This window comes from Microchirus variegatus, assembly GCF_963457635.1.
Source record: "Microchirus variegatus genome assembly, chromosome: 15".
NCBI lineage: Eukaryota > Metazoa > Chordata > Actinopteri > Pleuronectiformes > Soleidae > Microchirus > Microchirus variegatus.
In genome coordinates, this window is record NC_139816.1 from 26,214,272 (window position 1) to 26,237,569 (window position 23,298).

The window sequence follows — 23,298 nt, forward strand, 5'->3', positions numbered from 1 at the left end:
TTTCGCATGCAGGCTTAATTATTTCTCCTCAGAATCACCAGCTGCAAAATGTAAAGCAGAGGTGTCGAACTGGTGGCACGTGAGCCACATGCAGTCCCCCCCAAAAGATTACATGCGGCCCGCCACTAAATATCATGTTGTAATGATAACATTCCTCTGTTTTTGATAGGACTGATGGGACAAGGATATCATAAATAAATGATTGTGAAGTATCCATCACTCCATATGAAAACAAGCACTTTTACTTTGATATTCTATGAAATTTCATCATGAATATCTTTTTGCTTCTTTATTGCAATATAATGATGGAATATTGTGTTATAATGTTAAACTCATATTGCCCACCTTCTACTAAACAGTTGTTTATTTCTCACTTTTCCATCTTGACCAGATTAGACGCCCCTTGGTCATTTGACACCCCTGACGCGCACTTTAAGAAGTTAAACTTTTAAAGTGAAATATTGAGCATATTATGTTAACAGAATGTATTCTTTCAGACTACAAACACCATCCTCTCTAATATTTAACTCATAACTAATTATGCATCCTTCAAAACCTAAGAATTAATGAAAATTTCCCTCTATTTATATGGTTCTTTTTTAGGCTTGATGAACTTTCAAAACTGCTCAGCAATACAATTTTGTCAATCACCCACTCATAAACATATCAATGTTTCAGGAGCAATATATGGTTACAGCAGAGCCAGAAAACGAACCCACAACCTTCAAATAGATTGAGATAATATATTTTAAAAAGAAAGGTGTGGTACAGAAGAGGAACCACAGGATCAGTAGGTGAGAAGGAGAAGGAGAGACAATTTAAACAATGTTGAGAGAAAGCACCAGAGGCTGTGCTGCAAGGTTAAATATAACAAGCTCAGTATTTATTGACAGTTGAATAAGGGACACGGTTACACTGGGGAGTATAGACATTTCACATGCATTCATGTGCAGATACACGTAAACGCATACACACAGTAATCTCAGCACCTGCTGATGTGTGATACATCACCTTTTTGCTGTTAAGCTGAAAATAATATGAGATCAGTTTAACCCTTCAAGTAAAGTACCATTGATTTTACTTCAGAGGCTCTTTTCTTTTTATTTACAGACGACAGTCCAAACTACAGCATTGGGACAGCAAGAAATAATAGCAACAATCATGTTACTGTAAGTTTAGTCTAAGGGGCAATTTGATATAAAAGCCATTACATCAGATGAAGTGCAAACGATCCCTCACTGCTCCCTGCCATTCTTTGTCCTTTCACTCAGGCTGTTCTCATTAAAGTCAGTGAGAAATGGAGGAGACCCCCATTAATCTCACTTTAGGACCACCAGTGCTGAAGGCCTGGTGTGAGAAGAGAGCTGCTGGAAAGGAAAAATGACCCTTTCCCCACTTGTTTCAGAGTCTTTATGCAGCTCTGGATAATGGTGGTGGCAGAGTCTAATGCATTGTGTTTGTGAAGTTGAAACGGTGCAGATCCATGGAAGTAAAGTAGTGTTTACATGTTTACCAAACATTATCTGCCAGACAAACCACAGCAGTGTATTTTTTCCATCTATTTCAGACACTGTAGAAAAACTGGTTTCATTTCAACAGTTTTTTTCTTGACAGACTGCAACCAAGACAGCTAACAACATTAAATGTGACTAGTTTTCTGAAAGTAATTATATATGTGTAATATTGAAAGCTCGTACTTCTTCTCCTTCAGTTTCAATAGGGTCATACGCACTTTATGCGCTCAGATCAATATGTGATGAAAGGTTATGTCCTTTTGACTATGAAACTGAGCCTACGAGAAAAGAGAACTAAACAGGTTGCAGTATTTTGTGGGAATGCTGCGGGCAACAGGCAAATAAGTGATGAAAGTTTGAGTGCCTCATGGCACTGTCATTTGCAAGAGCAGGGTTACTGGGAAATCTACGTATTTGGCTGACAGAGTGTGGGTTGAAGCTGCAGGTAAGAAACCGGCTCAACCAGGTCATTCACCAACACCTGACAGCTCGAAAACACACAAAAAAAAACAACACGTAAACACACACCCACATACTCTCTCCAGCAAGAACTGTATTTACACATATCAAAGCAAAAAACTGTGTCTGTATAAAAGTTGCAGTGTTTGACAGATGTGTTGCACAGATGGGTGATGTTTACACAGCCTTACTTTGGAGAGGCCCTCAGAGTCATTGGTATACAAGTTGAAATGCATATAAACACCTCAGAAGCCTTGGTCTCTTAGTACAGTACACCAGGCAACAACTCTGGGGTGTAATGTGATCTAAGATATAGCAAAGACAAAGAAAAGTCCTTTCCCTCTTGCACCTGAATATTTAAACCAAACTTCAAGTACATTTTTGCATTACTAAACTTCAGATTTGCATTACCAGGCTATTTTTAATCTCAAGCATTTCTACTCTTAATCACAAAACTTTAAAATTAGAAGCTCTCAATGTGAGGATCTGTGTGCTGAGAGCAGATTATACTTGCAGACGATCTCCTTCCCTCAGGCTTTACCGATCGCTATAATAATAGGGTGTAAGATGGTTGGTCTGTCAGTGACAACTCAGCATCTTCACAGCCTCAAAGAAAGCCTGTGCAAAAAGCCATCTACACCGATGAAGGGTAACCTACTATAGAGCGTTATACCATGTTCCAACAGCTGATATCCATAAAACATAAAAACAGTTTTTAGACTATGACTCATTGTCCAGCAAAACATATTTGCACATCTTCCTTTGAAATCCTCTCAAAATGCAGCATGTTTTAACAGGAGTAGGTCAGTACATTCCACCCACCTTTAGTCTAATGTGAGCTGCAAGTTAGATTTCAAATGTGCTGCAAGCTGCGAGTTAGATTTTATGTTATAAATCCTGACCAAACAGAAAAGCAAAGACAAACACATAAATGCACTGTAACCACCTAAATAGTTCCCAAGTCTTTCAGCCACACTTCATTAGTCTGGACTGAATGACCCCATTTCAAGGTCCAAGCAAACACTAATCATCCCACTACATGTTCTACTCATATAACCAGAAAATGTCTGGGCAGGAAATTACTCTGCACAGATAAATCCACCACTTTACATATTCATCAGTGAGCAAAATCTCTGTTTTGGCCATTGAAATCAAATGAGCTGCATAATCATGGTTTCACATTCAATTGAAATGTGTATCGGAATTCAGTTGACCCTAATGATTAGGGTGTAACTGTGGTGCAACTTGTTTGTAATCATCAACTTGCTACACTCTTCTCGACTCATCATCAGTACCAGTGAACTGGCAAATGCAGAAAAATAGGGAAACGCCAGCAATAATACACTTTTATATGTTATATTTGGCAATCAGGATTAGTTCATTTACTTCATGAAATGTCAGATTTACTACAGAGGGGACGGTTAACATTTTGAGTGAATCCCATCTTGTAAAGATTGAATGGAATTAGGACTGTATTCTGTCTTTATGGATTTTTTTCTTGATGAAAACTTAATGGATAATATTAGAATACTGTTGATCTCTCAACTTTTTTATAGACTTATTTTGTAACCGTATTATGAAATATTGTCTCATGGCAGTAAGCCTTGATGCAGGTGCTACTTTGTTTTGTGGTCATTGTGTGCTTTGGAAATCAACAAAATTTAATAAAGCTAAGTGATAATAGTTCAAAGTAATTTGGCAAAGGAAAGAAGAAGCACATGTATTTGATGCCTTGAGATGTAAAATCAAGTAAGTTGTATTAAAATTGCCAAATATCAAAGGCCATCAACGAATGATGTTGCTCTTTATGCAAACATAACTAGTATAAAACAAGTATAAAACAACAGGGAACAACAGCAGTGAAATGACCATAACTATTGATCTGGATAAAGTACCAAAGCAGACAACAGTATACCAACACTTCCCACAGCAAGGCCTGCATGTCAGGATATTATTTGTTTGTGTTTTTGTGATATTAGTCCTCTACACATGTCCATTCAGAACACAATAATCTCAGTCACCGCAAGGCTTTTTTTAAAGCCTTGGGCAGCAATCACATACTTTAAATGTCCTTGTTGAAGAGCAATGAAGAAGTAGGTCATTTACTCCATGTACAAATATGGCCAATTTGTATGTGTTGAGTGTACACTATGCAGTATGTAATTACCTCGCATAGGCCTTAGCTTACTCAATAGCCTATGCAGTACTCGAGTGCATCTCCCTAGGAATGCAACTACAAATCATGGAAACACAGATTACATACACTGTGAGTTTGTCTTGGAAACTTCATCTATGCTGCAGCGATGTGTGATTATCAAGAAAGTAAATGAAGCCTCTGTTCTGCATTTTGACATCACAGTAGGGAGAGTATACATGTGTGCACACCGTCATGTCTTACGTGGACACGTGAACTGAACTGAGTCATAGTTCATTTTATCCGTGACACCACCAGTGGTTTTCTTGCTGCATTTTTAAAGGGCTGTTAAAAATCTGAATGGAAGAAACTGATGTTCAACTGTGATGTGATCTGTTAGGTTTCAGAAACTCCAGCAGCTAGTGTTTTGGAAACACACACAAGTATATAAAAAAAGCTTGCTGCAATGTATCCACCACTTGAGAATATTCATTTTATTGATTGTATTCATAGAAACCTAGAGGATCTCTAACATCAAAGAAAGAAAATTATACGTTTTAAAGTTGCTCACAAGAAGAACCTGACAAGTTAATAAAGCTAGCAGGCACTATGCAGAACAAGAGCAGGACTGTTAAGCAACCCAATAATCACACTCAGCTGTCAGGAAGATTGCAACAACAACAATAAACCAAACGGACGCCACGTTTTTTATCACGAGCTACACTCAGTACTGATGACACATGTCCTTCTTAGATCTATACAACACAGATGTTACCTGATGCACAAACTGCGTGTGTCAACAAGCTTATAAAACAAGAGGTTTGACCCATTGTGTTGAGAGACTGACCAAAAACTTAGAAAGCAACAATGTTGGAAGCACTCCACAAGAGATTCCATAACAATAAATAATCCGAGTAACTGTACTATACCAGAGTTTGACTCAAGGCGAGAGCACTTCATTCATACATTCTTCGCATTCCTGCACATGCGTGCAGGAGTGCACAGGTGAAATTGTGCGTGTTCTCAGAGCATGCAGAAAAGTATTCAAATATTGCACAGTTCAAACATTAATACTTCGATAGCTGTAAACTCTACCAGGCTCCTTGATTTAGATTTGTATGTTTCATAATTATTACACATCTAATTAGTTAACAAAGTAGTTAATTAACTATTTAACTATTTAAAATAATGGATTTAAAATAAAAGTAGTTTAGAATGAACCGTATGACCTTTTTCTCACAATTCTACATGCTTTAATATTCTATACTACAATGGAGCAATATTTTCCATGAAGGATCAATAAAGGATCTCTGATGTGGACTTTCAAAAAATAAAAAAATGTGATTAGTTTTAATAACCAGAGCTAAAAACTTGTTTCTGTTGCATTCTGCACAAAAATACAAGTCAAGGCTATTATTTTTCACTCAGCATCTGAAAATAAATCAGGCCATGTAAATAGATCCCAAAGTCCAATATCCCACAGTCTCGCCAAACGTCTAAGCCCTTCAAACATCAAGGATTTAATTTTCTCGTGTAGGTCTGAGCCTGCCTTTTCCATTTCACAGATCTGTCTGGATGCTTCATCTGAACACTTGAGCTAGAACACATCATTTCCTCAGAGGAGTGATGGAAAAGTGCATATATAGCTTCTTTACAGCAATCACAGGAGAATGCTGTATGTTTGTGTCAATGGGATTTTACAGAAAGCCATAAAAATCTAATAAATATTCCCAACTAGTGGAGAACAGCCCATAAGAACAAAAATGGCTGATCAAAAGCTACAAAATTTAAAGCTGCTTTAGTTAACACTTTTTGGATATCACTTAATGAGACTAAACTGCAGAGCTGCAGTACCAACATCATGAAAAATTAAGTTCTTGCTGATACAGAATATTGAATGAAAAATCCTGAAGCTAAACTAATTTTTTATTAAAGTATTAAAGGGTACTGCAAGTTTACATACTTAAACCATATTACAGTGAGGTCACAGAGGCACTGAATCATTTGCAGATTAGGGTTTAACATCATTTAGGCTGATCTGCTAATACAAGATCAAAATGTAGGTTAAATGGTTTTTGATAAAAGCTTGGTGGGCCTACTGACTATTCACAAGCATGTTTGTTTACTTTATCCTTTGAAAGAATAAGGCTTTGTGTGTACATAGAGTTTAAGGGTTTAAAGCCCTAGAAATGTGTTTAAGGGATCATAAGCCAATAACAGAAAAAACCATAAGAGCTTTGATTCATATGAATCGTCTTGCAAATCATACATAGTCATTTTAGGGGTTAGCAAAGCAATTAGCAAAATTCCTGAAGCAATAAATCTGACGTTGCCAGTAATTCTTCATTATATATTTTTTTTAACTGCCCCTTTTACCAAAGGGTCACTGTTAAGCTGAAGTGATATTGCTTCTGGGCAAAGCACTGAAGGTTCACCTTTACATCGTTACTAACGTGTATCACATTTACTGAGGATTCACAAACCTAACAATATTCATTGAGCTGCTCTTTCTGGCTGTACTAGCATTTTTCCCACAGGGTTCATTCACCTCTTCTAAAGTCAAATTCCAGAACATTTCGAGCACTTTTTCACACTTTGGCTCCACCCTAGACCAATTTGTCACCTGTGACAAGGCATGGGACATGAGATATGAGAATGGGATATGGAAATGACAGGACACGATAAACTGGATATAATAATTGCTCTTCACAATATTATTAGGGTAAAACAATGTTTTAAAATATTTGTTTAGATTTTTAAATGTGTAAATGTCATCTGTCCCTTCTCAACCTTTATTTGGTGCATAGCCACAAATAGGAAACTGGAGAACTAATGTTATCAAAGACACAATTTACATAACATTACATTAAATTTGTAATGTCACCAAAAAAAGTGGGTTTTGGTGACAGGGACAATGGCAGGGGCAGAGGGATGTATGCAATATATAGGCCTTTTTAAATGGCAGACATTTTTGATAGGTGACAATCGGAAAAGCAATTGTAAATAATGACTGCTGTGCTCCATTTAACTGCCTCAGTTTTAAAGTGCTTCCAAGCTCATTGTCACGCTGTCCTGACTAATTAAACAGAGCCTTTGTTAATGTTATCAGAAACACCTGTGCTGTCTCCACCAAAACAAAACGTATGCCATGAAAACTGTCTTTATATTGCCACTGTAATAGAAACATGTGCCATAACATTATTTTTGCTTTGTCACTTCTGAGTTCGAGAGAAAGAGTATTCTGCCTCACAGATAGTACAGGTTAGACAGCACACAATATTGGAAATGACAAATGACATAGATAGGGAGTGGTCATGACCCCTCTTCCTGATTAGGAGAAGGGAGTCGTGTAGGCCAAGATAACACCAGTGATACAGAGGTCAAAACTCAAGACAAGAGGAGGGTAGATGAGCGCAGATAAATATTTGAACAAGCAGCAGACTTAACCAGCTGCAGCAGAATGAGCAACATTTTAAAAAAAAATTGTCTCCAGTGGGAACTAACAATTCAATTCATAACCTAGCTAATATCAAGCAACATACAGCTAGGTTTACAACAATGCTAGCTGATGAAAAAGTAAACACCTAGAAAGCTAGAAAAAAAGCAGGTTTTTTTGTTTTTTTTACAGAAGCAGGTGGAAAGAAACCGAGTAAAAGGAAGAGTGAATTTTGGACTTACATGCCAGTTGGTCCTTTTCTGCAGGATGTCTTACAAGCTAGCAGTAGCAACGTTTTGAAGTGACAACAAGCTCCTTAGCACAACTATAGCCAGAAAAAAACTATTAACTATCTCCACAACTAGAATTGCATGTCTAAGTATAAAAGCACACACAGCTGTATTCAGTGATGTGTTCCATGTATGTGGTTCTTGTATTGTGAATGCTAGCTCACTATCATGGCAAACACACATAACTCAGTGAAACAGACACATCTTTAAAGAAATTAGCTGCACCTGTGCTTTCCCTGCAGTCAGCATGTGTGCCATTAAAAACACTGTTTCTGCTTCACTGATACTAACTAAAGAAAAAAAGAAACTAAGAAAAAAAAATTATAAAAGTGAAATACGGAAGCATACTGCATTCACTTGAAAAAAAGAGTTAATTAATTAATTTTTTTGTTTTTGTTTTTTTGTCTTTTTCTGTTTTTCTGACTGTTTTTTTTTCCTGTTTTACGTGCAAACTTTTTTTCTGTATTTCATGCAATTTGTCCCCCCTGTTTTTCGTGCAAATTTTTCCCCCTGTTTTTCAGAGTAATTTTTTTTTTCTGAATTATCGAGAACTCTCGCGAGAACCTCCAGCCTGCAAGTGACTCCCATAGAGCAATGGTGACTCCTTCCCGCACATACATGCCTCATCAACTATCTACCGTACTGCACTCAGAGAGCGCAGACCTCTGTCAGGGTTGAGAGCTTTTCTAGTTTTTAATATTTTAGTCTGATCATTTAGGGGGAAAATGCTGTGAAAAAAGGTGTAGGCACAGAAATACAAAATACACCCTGTCAGCTCAAACAGTGAGTGTTGTAACCAATGATAGCGCCATAATTTTATCACCTGTTCCTGGTCCCATTGCGGACATTTCCTGAAAATGTCATCCAAATCCGTCCGTGACTTTTCGAGTTATGTTGCTAACTAACAGACAGAGAGATAAACAATCTCTGACGAAAACATAACCTCTTGGCGGAGGTAATACATTACTCCGAAAAACAAACCAAAAAATAAATTACTCCGAAAAACAAACCAAAAAAAAAATTTAATAAAATTAATAATAAAAAAATAAATAATTACTCAGAAAATCAGGAAAAAAATTGACAGAAAAACAGGAAAAAAAAATCAAACCGAAAATTAATTACTCAGAAAAACAGGAGTTTTTTTGTTTTTGTTTTACCTTGTGGTTGTTTTTATATATATATATATTGGTACAGTTGTTCATTCAACTATTAACATGCATTTTAATAGTTTATTTCTAGCAGTATTAAGCAAAGATGAATAAATAAACACATGCATTTAAATATTAACAAAAAGGGGTATTTGCTGTATATTGTTATCATGTTATTTATATAGTGTCTGAAAATGCACTTTACACAATAAATGGTTCAGGTGTTCCTTCCTATAGACATTATTCAGAGGCTCTTGCTTTACTCTGTCAAACAAAGTTAATCCTCTGTAACTACTATCATGGCCCCAGAAAGAAACTGTTGACAAAACAGTGTATCACACCCATGAGAGGCCTGGCATGGCCTTGCATGTTGAAACACTACAAACCACATAGTTGGCCTTTGCTACAACTTGCTCAAAGTTGGATCCAGCTGGAGGCAAGAGTTGTCATCTCACAAAGACGTGGGATGAGAAGAGCAACGACTCAGGGCGATTCAACAGGCTGCTGTTCTATAAAGGAAATGTACAATGATTTGTATTATCCCAATAACTTAATGGACCATATCATTAAATTAAGACCATGCCAGTGCATTTAATTATTGTCAATATAGACAATACTTGTGGCCCTAAAGGAACAATATATGTTTCACAGATAAGTAAAGCAAATGTATTTTACTCTCCATGCCGTAGCTATTTAGGTTTTAAAAAAAGATAAGTTCACTTCCTTGTGGTTCGTGTTAACTTCAAGCCATTACAAGCCAATCGTATAAACTATCAACCATTGCTGAGCACTTTTTGTAAAGTAAATATCTTTCTGCAGGATTGCTGCTCTGAGGGTAGAAATAACACTCAGTGGTTGAGTTAAATGTTGCTTTGCAGAGTCATGAGGACAACTTTTTTCCTCTCAGTTCCCCTCTGCTAACGAAACCGCTCACAAAAGTTATCAGTTACCCTAACTGACCTCTGAAGTTCATTTTGCATTAAACTTTTCCAAGCCAGTCACATTCTCTGATCTGCAAAGCTGCCTTTTTTTTTTTTTTATCCACTGAAGATTAACTCAACAAAGGCAGCTCTGCCTCAGAACACTGTTTACCTATAACTTGGATCTATAACAGATTTAGGACAGTTACCTTGACTACAATGTGGGGCTAAAGTAGTTGAATGTGTATATTTTACAAGCAGAAAAGGGGGGCTCCATGTTATGACATGCAACATTTGGACAGCTGAAACTGTCAAAACAACCTTTACGAATGTGTTAGGAAGGTTGAAAGTGCTTTTCCATCTTGGCAGTGTCAGAAGAAGCATTTCATTTAATAGCTCAGTTGTTCCATAATATAAATAGGGGTTATGTGAGCACAACTGAAAATGTAAAAAATAGATTTCTTGGGATGTAGGTTATGGGAATATTTTAAAACAATTTTTAACATTGCGAGATATGGTAGTGTATTGACACTGTGGGATGCTGAGCGGCCTTAGAGAAGGTTTGCACTCCCGGAGTGCTTTCTTTGGTGTTCTTTCATCAGCTAATTGTAGCTCTTTACGCAACAACATAAAAAGCAGAAGGTGGTTTGACATTCCAGAAAGACATACTTTCCAGGGATGTACAGTATTCAAATCTCGATTATCTTTTGTTGGACAATTGTAGATAACAAATGGGAGTGTAATGTAAGCACTGTAGGGGTGTTGACAAGAAGAAGGTCAATAAAAGTTAGTGTGTTACAGTTTAGGTTTTGTTTTTAACACAATAGGCAGTAATACATTCACACAATAGTTGTGTGTCTTACTCCAGCTCAGAAGGTTGTGTGTTCTAATCATGTCAGGGTCTATATTTGACAAATGCCTGAGAATCTGTTAATCAGACGATTTGAACCCTTACCATACAATCTGTGTTTCCCTTCAGTCTGCCTCAGTGGAAATCTACTTGATAAAACTAAGGCCATTTACACATTTAAACAAAACATTAATAATTGTCTTTGTTGTTTTGAAAAGATTTCCCATAAACACTGATATTGTTACGCTGCTACACCAAAAACGGTAAAGACATTGTACACATTACAATGCAAACAATTACAGAAATGGAGACCAAATGAGCAAAGCCAGGGGATAGAAATAAAGAAATAAAATATAATATAAAAATTTACTGCAGGTGGAGTCAGTCTGACCGTAGACACAGAGAGGGAGAGACAGAAACACTGTGACCACAGTGAAGCATTAGTCATTTTCATATCTGGTGATTTTGCCGATACCCAATAATATATTTTTAAGCCAGTATCAGCCGATACCAATATCATGCTGATAATATAGTTCATTAATTATGTTTTCATTATGTTCAAGTATTGTGCGATTCACATGCAGTGACATCTATCCAAATTCTAACGGTTGAGGCTAATGATTGTCAGGATTATCTCAACCGGTAGGTTAACAAAACACAGTCCCAAATAATACAAAGCCAAACAATCAAGCACTCAAGCATGATATGTTGGTCAAATCGAGATAACACACCTCAACCACACCCAAACAAGACCTTGTGGCGCAACGGTAGCGCGTCTGACTCCAGATCAGAAGGTTGCGTGTTCAAATCACGTCAGGGTCAGTGTTTTGAAGGACAACCCTCAATGGACAGATATGACAAAGAGGCCTTGTGGAGAAACCAATACCACATCTAACAGTCAAGTGCCAAATATCTGAAAACATACAGAATTAATCACATGATTTGTACTAACCCTCCAAATTGATGCAGGCACGTTATAACAACAAGGACTGGTTCACATAGTCTTCTGTGTCCTGCTCACGTGTCTCCCCAGACCACCAGTGTGTTGATGACTTTAACACGTCACATGAGGTTGTTGTTGTTGTTGTTTACTCAGACGGTCAGAGACAGAGATTCTGCACTTCACATGATATCATTATAACCTACAAAGGGTTTTCTGGCCGTGGCAGCCTCTACTTTCTTCTCATATAGCTACTAAAATAGAGTTTTTATGTTTTTCATGTATTCAGATTAAAACTACTAAGATAATGCTGTATTCCAGAGCTCATCCAAACCAGTTGGACGTGGGACTTGTCCTACCTCCAACTAGAAGTGAACTGGAATGCCTGTCAAAGTGGGACCTCCAACTCGCAAAGTCGGGGCTGATCGACCTACCCCGACTTCACCAAAATGAAGTCGGAGAATAATGGCGGCACCCATGGAGTCACATGAATAGGCTTTAAACTTTACTTTTCTGTGTGTAGAGTTGTATTAGACAGCAATTTTACACAACTTGTTTTTCATGTTATGGTGTGAAATAATGTCGTTGTTGTTATCTGTTAGCATGAAGATATATAGGCTTACGGTAAAAGTATACTCATGACGTTACATATCTATATGTATCGCTTTTACATATACAACTAGCTTGTGTATGTAAGTAGACTGAATTGCTGACGGTCAAAATGCCTCTTCAAACATAAATCTAAAGCGCCAAAATCGTCCATGTGTCTCAACATTCGACTTCAATTGCTGGAACGCCTTGAAGTAGGAGCTAGTACAATTCAGGTAGGACAAGTCTCACATGGTATTTGTTTGGATGGGCTCTGGAACGCACCATGAGTGTTATCATTGATCACAGATCTTTTCTCTGTGTGGGATCCATGTGAAATTTAGTCAAGAAAATAAACACATCTCACATGTCTGGTGTGAACATTCTAATCTGTTAACAAGCAGTGTACCGATGCTATACACAAGCAGTGCATTACTTATTCTGTCCAACTTCTAATGGTTTTCTAATGGTTTAGACTAATGATTAGCAGGATTATCTCAACTGGTATTTGAACAAAACACGATGGCTACAACGTTAGCCCAGATGAGAAAGCTAGCATCACTGTGAAAAAGAAGGACCTTGTGGCGCAACGGTAGCGCGTCTGACTCCAGATCAGAAGGTTGCGTGTTCAAATCACGTCAGGGTCAAAGTTTTAAAATAACATTGAGAACAGTGAGAACAGCATAGTCCAAAGTCCTATATCTCTTCAAGGAAATTAATCCACACACATAAAACATTCCCATGTACTTCCTCCCATAGTGTGTTAAGTCCTACTATGGGCACAGGATAAGCAAAAAAAAAAGAAGCATTTATGTCAAAAAAATCTGTATCAATCATTAAAACCACAGCGATGGACCCTGATCTTGAAAGATCCAACACAGACAAAATGTAACAGTACATACAGGCATGCAATGGTTTGGAATGGCTATGGCACACTCAAACCTTGGCATTTACTATTATGGCATGTGGCCTGTTTGCATTAAGCTACTGCCAAAAATGATCCCAGCTTTGTGTGCAACACTCGAGCCCACCGAGCATCCAAAGCAGCTGATGTTTTGTCCGTTGTAGTCACAAATGTTTGCATGCAAATATTTATAAATGAACCCTTCCATGTGCAGCACCTGTGTACACCTAAGACGCATGCTAGACAGAGTGACGGCCCTGAGGACATCTTAGTTTGACCATGACGACAGTCACTGTTTGGGAAAGATATGGCAAGAGTAAATGTACCATGTCCTTGGACTCATTCATGGACACTGAGTTCATGGAAGTAGTCTCACACTCTCGTTGACATTGACTTATGCCTAGCCACATGAATACATACCTAATAGTCAGACCTACAGTGCATTCCTTACATATTTGGACAGTGACATAATATTTATTTTATGAACATCCAGTAAACTGGATTACACATGAAGCCCTAAGAGGGTAAATTACTTCCTTGAAGTGCTCATAAACTAAATTGTAATTGGACTAATAAACGTTGGCAGATAAAGTCAGATTGTTTCATTTCAATGTATTAGTAGAGTTTGCATTCTTTCACTATTGCATGCCGTGGGTAGGAGATATCCTACCCACGAACACTAGAAGACACTTGATATTCTCTGTTGTGAGGGTCTGTCGGGTCTGTACTACAGCTGGCATCAAGTGATTTGGGGTTGTTGCCATGTCAACTAACTTTGACAATCAAGAACATCCCAAGGACTGCCCTTAACAACACCTTGGTTGCCTTTCTGTGTGCGTCAGATACTTGTGTTTCACTGTCCACAGTCCTACACTGCTCATCTAGTATAAATGGAACATTTTCAAACACCTTAAAACTACAAGTCAACTGTTTCATTTCAAATCCATATGGTCTGTATAAAGTGCACCAGGATTATATGTTTCTACACAATGTATTATTGCTACTCCAGCTAAAATAAAAATAATATCGTGTTATAACACAATACTTCTTGGGTTTTCTTGGTGATATTTTTTTGTAAATGGTGTGAAAAGGTTTCTGTAAAACGTGATACATTTCACAACATGATACAAGTCTGTTTGGGAGAACTGCTGGAGATTAATTCAGGAACATGGCTCTTATACAGGATGTTAATTAAGTGAGAGAAAAAAACATGTCTCTGTTAAAACTCATTGGATTTGAATGAATTTGGTATGTGTTTGCAGGATCAGACACTCCATCAGACTAAGTCTCATCCAGGTCTGATCCAGATTACGGATTTGGCTGCAATTTAAATTCAACATGGGAAGTCCTATTTTACAAGTTCAGATGCTTGTATCTCTGCGACTTCTTAACGGACTGGGATGGATTTTGTCATACTTATGTAAAATGGTAATAGTTTTAAAGAGGTAAAGAACACACAGATGCAGAAAGTCGTCTGGATCCAGTAGATCAAGATGTAAACATTCCAGGTGCCAGTAACACTTGGTGACCTATGCTGTTTCCATCATGGAACAGTTCAATTTGGTACAGTACGGTGTGGTTCGGAATGGCAAAGCCTTTACTTGGTAGGCGGGGTGTGGGATGTGCCCAATGGCTACATCAGCTAGACATGTACCATAACGTCATACCGGCCTGGTTATTTTGATAATATTCCTAATGGAAATGCAAAAGATATGCACTGCACTGTACCAAACCGAACCGTCCCACTATATTAAGACATGACTAAAGTGTTTAAGCCTTGGTGGAGGTCTGCCCTCTTTGAGTGCTATTGTTTCTGGATGCTTTGGTAAACATCTACAGCATGTGACTTTTTGGAGCTGCAAGTGTATATATCCTCAAGCCTAACAGACAAAAATACACGTGGAAACCTTTAGTGCAAAAGCAAGGAAGCATATCACTGCATTAACCAAAGACCAATGTAATGAACTGTAAAGAGATTGATCGAGATACAAAAGAAGGAAAAACCAAAAGAAAATTCAACAAGAGGTTAAGAGTGACTGAATCTACACTTCTTTCCGTCTAATGCCTTGTTTCTTGGTGTGGTAGAGATGAACTACCACAAAATAATCATTGCTGCTTGACCACAGTTGAACCATAACCCTTCTCGTTTTCAGTTACCATCAATTACATTCTACAGCTCTTCTTCATTACATAACCACTGAACCGCTGAGTGTAGTGAGCTAATGAGCACAGACAAGTCTTCCAAAGTTACCTCCCACTTTCTCCATTAGCTCTGTGTTTCTGGTAGCTGCACAAGCAGAGGCTTGAGTTCGGTCTTTGTGTGTGAATAGATCTCCATAATAAACTTTGGTAGTGATTCCTTAGAGGGCTCACAATTCCCAGAAGAGTCAAACCGATCTGCTCATTCCATAATAGTGTGGATGCAAAACATGCTGTTAAAAATTTTCTAAATTACAATGCTGCATGGTTCTTCTAAAAAAAGGCAGAGCCTTGTGGTTTCGCCTCCAGAAACAGATGCAGCTAACTTGTGTTACAGAGGTTTCTTTCCTCATTCAACCTAAACATTTGATGCTTCAAACCTTTTTGTTACAAGCAGATGCTCCGCAGTAGAGCTAAAACAATGACCTGATTAATTAATTATTAATCGATTACTAAATCTCGATTTTGAAAATCGACAGTTTTTTTTTTGTTTTTTTTCACAAGTTTTCAGGGTTTACAGCTTCTTAAATGTCAATATTTCCTAATTTATTTGCTCCATATAACAAAGAAATCATTAAAACTGAATCATTTGTTTGTGGACAAAACAAGACATTTGAGATCATCATCATTTCCAGGTTTGTAGAACACTTTTCGGACATTTTATGGACCAAACAATTACCTGATTAACCGTTAGTAAAAAGTCACCGTTACTCAACTGCCTTACTTTGTCCTGCAGTGTCTATCCTGACCTTTTCAACTGAGCTGAAGGAAGCAGCTTTCCGCTATTTTTATTTCAAAGCACCAATTTGCTTCAGACTCACAAGGAGCCTGAGTCGTGTAATATTGTGGGTCCAAGGAGCTGTAGTTTTTTTCTTGTTTTTGTCAAGTGCTCTCAGTGCGAGTGTGTCCTGTCTCTGAGTCATTTTCTTTCTTGGATACGAAGGAGAAAATATTCACAGCTTTTTTTCATGCTTTGTTGTACAACTCTGAACCATGAATGGACTCATTTAGTGGAAGTAATGTTTGAGAAAATGACTCAGTCGCCTGCTCTGCATTAGCAGCAAACGTGTAATCTGGATCACCTTAAAAGGAAAAAAAAAAAAATAAGTAACACAAAACCTGAGATTTCACCTAAAAAGCACAGACTGGATGTATTTAGTGAAGATTCCTTTTTCCTGGCTTTTGTTTTCTTTGTTTATCATCTTGCGTCTATTGAATTTGCATGTGCGGCCTGAATATTTCAAACGGTAATCTGAGTCAGATATTTTACAATACATTTTGACATGACAGTGTTAGCTTCGTGAAAGTATTTGGGTACTTCATACTTATTTGCATGGAAGCATTCATTGTCTACTGCATGTGGGTTACAGCTGCGCTGGTGCCAATCCCAGCTGACATTGGTGAAAGGTGGGGTACACACTGGGCAGGTCACCAGTCCATGGCACGGCCAACACATAGAGACAAACAATGTGTGCATGGGTTTTCTCTGGGTACTCCTTGAACACTCTGACTGTAGGTATGAATGTGAGAGTGAATGTCCACCTCTGTGTGTGGGCCCTGCAGTGGACTGTCTACAATGTACCTTTTTCCCCTGTGTCAGCTGGGATTGGCTGCATTGACCTGCTACCCTCGTGTGGAGGATGAAGTGGTAGACAAAGGATGGATGGAAAGAATAAGTTTACAGCACAGTGGACTTGTGAATGGCCAACATGATATAGTCATGATCGACAGCTCACTGGATTTCTGGTTTTCATTCAAGAGTATTCTAATGATTTACATTTACAAGTACCATTCCACCAACACTGTCCTACATTATTTAAACCCTAAAGATATTGTGTGACAACTTGGAAAATACATGACTAAAGTGTTCAAGCCATGACTGAGGTCTCCTCTCTCTGAGTGCTATTGTTTCTGGATGCTTTGGTAAACATCTACAACATGTGACTTTTTGGAGCTGCAAGCATAAATAGCAAATAAAAAAAGCTGACATCACTTTCTTGTCTATAATCTAAATTTGAAGATGCACCTGAAAGCAAATCAATTCCAGCTGATATAGGGTGAAAAGCAGGGTATGCCCTGAAAAGGGTGTAGAGAAATGTGGCATGGTGACAATAAAAAAATAATAACTTGGGTGTATCATAGCAGTGGTGTTTAGGTGGTGATTAACATAGACAACAATGTAAAGCATTCAGTCAGATGGTTTCTATATAAACGTTGTACTCAATGGAAACCATCAATCAAAACAAATCATTCAAAAATGTCCAATCTTTCTAGATAAATGGTTTTCATTATATCCAATGTAAACACAGTCATGCTTAAATCGACTGCGAGGCGTTTGGTATTTTTGTGATATCATGTGCCTCTGTACGGGTTTTGAAGAAACATAAATCATTAGTTCTTGGTCTTTACTTCACACATAATGAAAACAAAGAACACATGCTGATCATATGTTGCTGACGAATAAAATAAACTATTAGAGAGAAATACAAGTTGTTTCCCCATACTATGTTGTCCCCTGAGGACATTCTGCATCTGTGTTTTTCACCCTCTTTACTCAGTTGTGGCATCTCCGCAAGCCTACACTTGTGGGGGGGAAGGGCAATTATGTGTTTAAGGCTTTAATCTACATTTAGGTGGAGTTGGGAAAGTGAAAGAAAAATATGATCTGGAGATGCAGCCATTTCAAGAGCTTGAGCCACAAATTATGGATCGAGCAGTGGCTGTATGTTTTAGTGTCCTTTTGTTTTATGTCTTTGATGGTAAACCATATGTGAATTAAATGAGACAGGCATGGACTAAACGTCTGAACCTCCCAGTCATGTCCATGTGGCACCACGCACTTTAACCAACAAGACATTCTAGAGAGAAAGGAAAATCTTCCTTTTGTTCCTGCATTCATGTCTACAATGTGCTAAATGCTCACTTAATACTTGACTGAGGGCAGTAAACGAGGTAAATGCAGGATGAAGAGCCTGAAAGGCCATTTAGCATTAATCCTTCATGACCACACAGACTGTGGGCCAGATTGACTGTGGAGTTAATGGTGCTTGAGTGTGTGACTGTTGCACACTTCCTGGTCCCTCTGAGACAGCGAGGAAGCCCTCAGGTGTCTCCAGAGAAGATCAAAACACAATCGGTTCAGTCAATTTAACAGAACGCTGAGATAAGACACTCTCTGACTAGCAATATTGGCAACTAAGAGGAAAATAAATACAAAGGCACAACAGAACTGCCATAACAAGCCAATCAATATGTTACACATAAGATAAAGACATTAGAGTCAAGCAGAATGCAGGTGGAGATGAGAGACTGGTTTACAGCTCATGTAGGAAGTTCAAAGAATGTGTAGTAGCTTGTTAGTTTTTCAACAGATCAACAGACCTGTTGAACTGCTGGTACAACATAGAAAGAAGGCATTCATCTTGATTTACTCAAACAAAACCTGTTTAGTAAAACTGAAATAAAATTTTCAGTTTGGCTGACACAAAAGCAGTCACATTTTGACTAACCCTCCTGATCAATATCACTAAGGCCACACCCATCTCAACAGGGATTTAATTAATAACTGATATGATTCCAGCATGATATATGGCAGTGTAAATGAGAATAACTAAGACTAGGCCTGTAGAGTTCATGCCCACACAAGCACAAACTGGACCAGAACTAAAAGTCAACAATGTATGTTTTTCTTTCTCTTTCTCTGTTAAAAATGAGCCATGCTGCAAATGTGACAGCTCCCTAAGAGAGCACATCCGGATGTGTTGACACACCGCAGGTCTTGGGATCTCAACTAGAGACATTTATTTCATCAGCTGTCAGACAAACTCCTACACGAGCATGCCACCCATGTCCTACACAAATATGGACTGACAGCAGTGCAACTACATTCTGTATCACTCCTGTTGCACATGTTTCCAACAAGTGAAACGGTTCGGTTTGGTACAGTGTGGTATGTATTTTTAGGTGAAAATAAACAGCCCACAACAGTTCCATTCTTTAGCACCCATCCTTGTGCTTGAATAACAGAGTAAAATGGTACGACAAGTCCATGACAGTCAGCTGACTCCTGCAGTCCATTCTCTTTACCATTACAAACCATACCGTACTGTACCAAACTGGACCATACCATGATGGAAACACAGCAATTTCTTTGCAGATTACCACTCCCAAACTGTGGGTTGCACCTATTTCACTCCTCTGTTTTCTTTTGCTGAATGAAGTCTGGTTCACCTACTTTACATGGCAAAACTAAACTCTCTGTATGACATGGGATGTAATCAGGGCTGCAAAATTAATCATCAATTCGTTCAATAATGTTTGCAACATATAGCAAAGAAATCATTAAAAATGAACAATTTTGGCTTGTGTATAAAGCAAGACATTTAAGAACATAATCATTTGGAGGATTGGGATGCACCGATAGACATTTTTCAATATTTTAAGACATTGTATGGACAAAGTGATTAATTGATTATGAAAATGACGGGCAGTTTCGGGCCTTGATGTAATGCCGTAACGTTGCTTTTGGAAGTCAATTTGAGTCCATGTAAGAGTGACATTTTACAGCAATGCCATGTTGCTGTACTGTTGCATCAAAACAAGACACATAAAAACTTGTCCACGCCTTAATTTTCAGGAGGTTAGATTACTGTATTGGTGCATTTATAGGTCTCCGTAAAACAAAAATATATTGGGGAAATGCAGGTCATCACCAAGAAAATGGACCATGTCACACTTGTCCTTAAATCACTGCACTGACTCCCAGTGTGGAAAAGGATGGAAAATCCAGTTACTGGATTACACAAGGCACTGAGTGGGATATAAATAAACTCTTGGCTGTTTGTTCCTTTATTTATATGGATATTTACTGATCAATGTTGCATTATACATGTGTTTTATATTATGAATTATCTATAATTTCTAACCAAAAACTAACACTTATTTTGAAATGATATAATATTTTGTATCAAATGTTGTTATTGCTATATCATAGACTTTGTTTAGACTTTTTTTTCACTTGAGTGGCCCCTCCTCACCAGACTAGAAGTTCATGTGGCCCCTAGACCCTTTGAATTTGAGACTCTTCTGTCCTGGAGACTATATTCTGTGATCAGGTCCATGTGTTGATGATGTTACTATGATTTTCTACCTGCAGTTCCAGCTCAAACTCTGACTCACTCTTACACAGCGCGGGCTGCTTTGTTGTTACTGTCATTGCTCAACACTCTTCTCTTTCTTTCTCTCTCTCTCTCTCGTTGATTTCTGCTCACACTCCTGATTTTCTATTTCCATTTCAGTACCAATGAAACTTCTCCTTCTACCTGAGGGCCCCTATCTGAGCTGGGGGTCTCCACTGGCTCCTTCTACAGGAGGGGGAGACACCGGCTCTTCAGCCCACTCTGTCCCTGCGTGTAGCCGGAGTAGAAGCGCCATGTTGGGACTCCAGAGTGGACGCAGCAGCGCGCAGCTTCTCTGCGCACTCTGGAGGAAAGAGCGGTACAAAAGCACACGGTGTCGGGCTGCGGTGACACTCACCTTTGCGATCGCCTTTTTGTACCTCATGGCCGCCTTCTCGATGAGGCTTTGCACTTTTATACTCCCGTCTCCACACGGAACGACCACTCGGGTCTTCCCGAAACACACCGTCACTTTCATTGCTCCTCCGCTGCGTTTAATTCCAATGAGGAAAAAGCCGCGTCCAAGCGTCAACAACCATCTCCAGCGCGTTGAGGGAGCAAAATATAACAAATAAATCCACAGCCGTAGTGAAAGGACCCAAGTTAGTTGTGTTGAGTTGCGCGTCTTTGGTTGGACAAGAGGTGTCCACGCGTGTGTTCGAGCGGCGGTGCAGGGTGTCGTCCTCCTCTGTGCCGTGTGTGTTGACTCACTCACTCACTCACTCACTTACAGAAAGTTCCCAGCAGAACAAACCGCCTCTCGTCTGCACACAGAGAGAGAAGAGAAACAACAGCAGAGCAGAGCGCACGTCTGCACTGACACATGTCAGAGCAAGCACCAAGAATGTTCCCAGTTCCTCAACACGCAACTCAACACATTCTGTTTACATCTCTGTGCTTTCATGTTGTAGAAAGTTGATGGATTAATGTGTGGTGTGAAAAGCTTCATTCAGAAGGGACTTTGATGTTTTTGTTGAGTTCATATAAAGCCATGGCAGTTTTGGCCCACCAGTGTTATTAGCTGACCCGACAAGATGGTTTCACGAATTAGATTTTTTTTATATATGTATAAATGTGCTTATTTGCTTAAAATACACAATTCAGAGCATTCTGAAAAAACATTGTCTCAAATTAGGAGAGGATAAGTGCCAGGCCGGCCCAAGCCTTTATGGGGCCCTAAGCTGAATTTGATTTTTTGGGGGGGGGCCCCTCCCACCATCTCAGACTACTATTATTGATATAAATATAACATTAAGAATGTCATTAATTATGTTTGCGTTATTGACACCAAATCAGTATCACTCTCGTGCACGTGTCAAACCCAAGGCCCGGGGGCCAGATGTTGCCCGCCACGTCATTTTATGTGGCCCGCAATTGATCAATTGGTCTTAAAAATCTGTGTTAAAATAGGTCTATGCTGCTTTAAGGCGTGCGTTGACCATATACATTTCCCACAATGCATGGCGATTGCGTTACCCGCAAAGTGACGGCATCCCGCCACTAGATCACAGTGTATAATTGTATATGCATCATGCGACGAGTGAAAATGAGATTGAGACTGTGATCGCAGCAGAATGTGTTCTCAAAAGCCACAACCAAAAACAATGTGGCAGTGAAAGCTCGCTTTATTGTGGCTGAAGAAATCACCGGTGCTTCAAAGTCTTTTTCTGAGGTTGCGATTTTGAAGCAGTGCTGAAGGTGTGTGAGCAGGTCTGTCCCGACCAGATACAGACTCTTAAAACTGTTTGTTTGTCAAGAAACACCATCATGGACCGGGTTACATATATAATGCATAATATTTGTAACTTGAATAAGTAATAAATACAGGAAGTTATTTAGCAATACGTTACGGAGTAGTTACCTTTATTTTACATCATATTTGGTTACATTTAGTTACATTTATTCTGTATGAAAGTTGCATCTGGCCCTTTGAGGGTAACCATTACGCTGATGTGGCCCTCAATGAAAATGAGTGTGACACCCCTGGTGTAGTGTTTTACCCTTAGAGGGCAGTAAAATCACAAAAATAGCCTCGTATTAATTTGCACTTTCATATTCAGTCCATAAGTGTGTTGATACTGAATTAAACAAGTAAACTCCTTTAATATTTTTTTTTTTTTTTTTTTTTAATTCAGAACAGATGGGCAAATGTGCACTAAATGAGCAATCTTAAATTCTTAAAATGTTGGCGGGTGAAACACAGAGAGAGTGTGTGTTTATCCTCGACACCTTAAAAAGTTGTGATGCAGTATAAATGTGTTTATATATTTTCATTATGTCAAATAAACCAAATGAAATCAAAATGCCCTGTCATGGCCCTACACATGAACACGTTATCAGAGCTGACAATCTCACAGAACAATAAACTCTGTGGCACTCACATGCTTCCTTAAAACCAACTGCGTGATATTTACACACTGGCCACTTTTTTAAGTACACCTTTTCAACCGTTGGTAAATGCAAATATCTTATCTGCCCATTGCATGGCGGCAACTCGACACATTTAGACATGTAGACGTGCTGAAGTTCACTCTGAGCATTAGAATGATGATTTAAAGGCACTATAAGTATAGTATAATTCAAATTAAAAAAGAACTTTGTCCCCCTTCCCCCCAGCAACCTGAAGTTGCCAAATAGTTTAAGGTTGTTTCCATAATGTCTTCTGGAGTATCATGGTCGTTTTATATCTTAACAAAGTACATTTCTTGCTTTAATCTACCTTAAGAAACTCCTTATCTA

General features: G+C 38.5%; 1 protein-coding gene across 1 annotated transcript in view; it reads right to left on the reverse strand.

Moving 5' to 3' along the window:
• LOC310937743 (partitioning defective 3 homolog) overlaps positions 1 to 21,037 on the reverse strand; it is a gene marked incomplete at both ends in the record, with an annotated part of 330,453 nt that extends 309,416 nt beyond the window's left edge. The window contains one exon of the mRNA XM_083902083.1: positions 20,918 to 21,037. Within this exon, the coding sequence (XP_083758209.1) occupies positions 20,918 to 21,037 (120 nt within the window). The remainder of the gene's footprint in view (positions 1 to 20,917) is intronic.
• Positions 21,038 to 23,298: the final 2,261 nt, after the last annotated feature.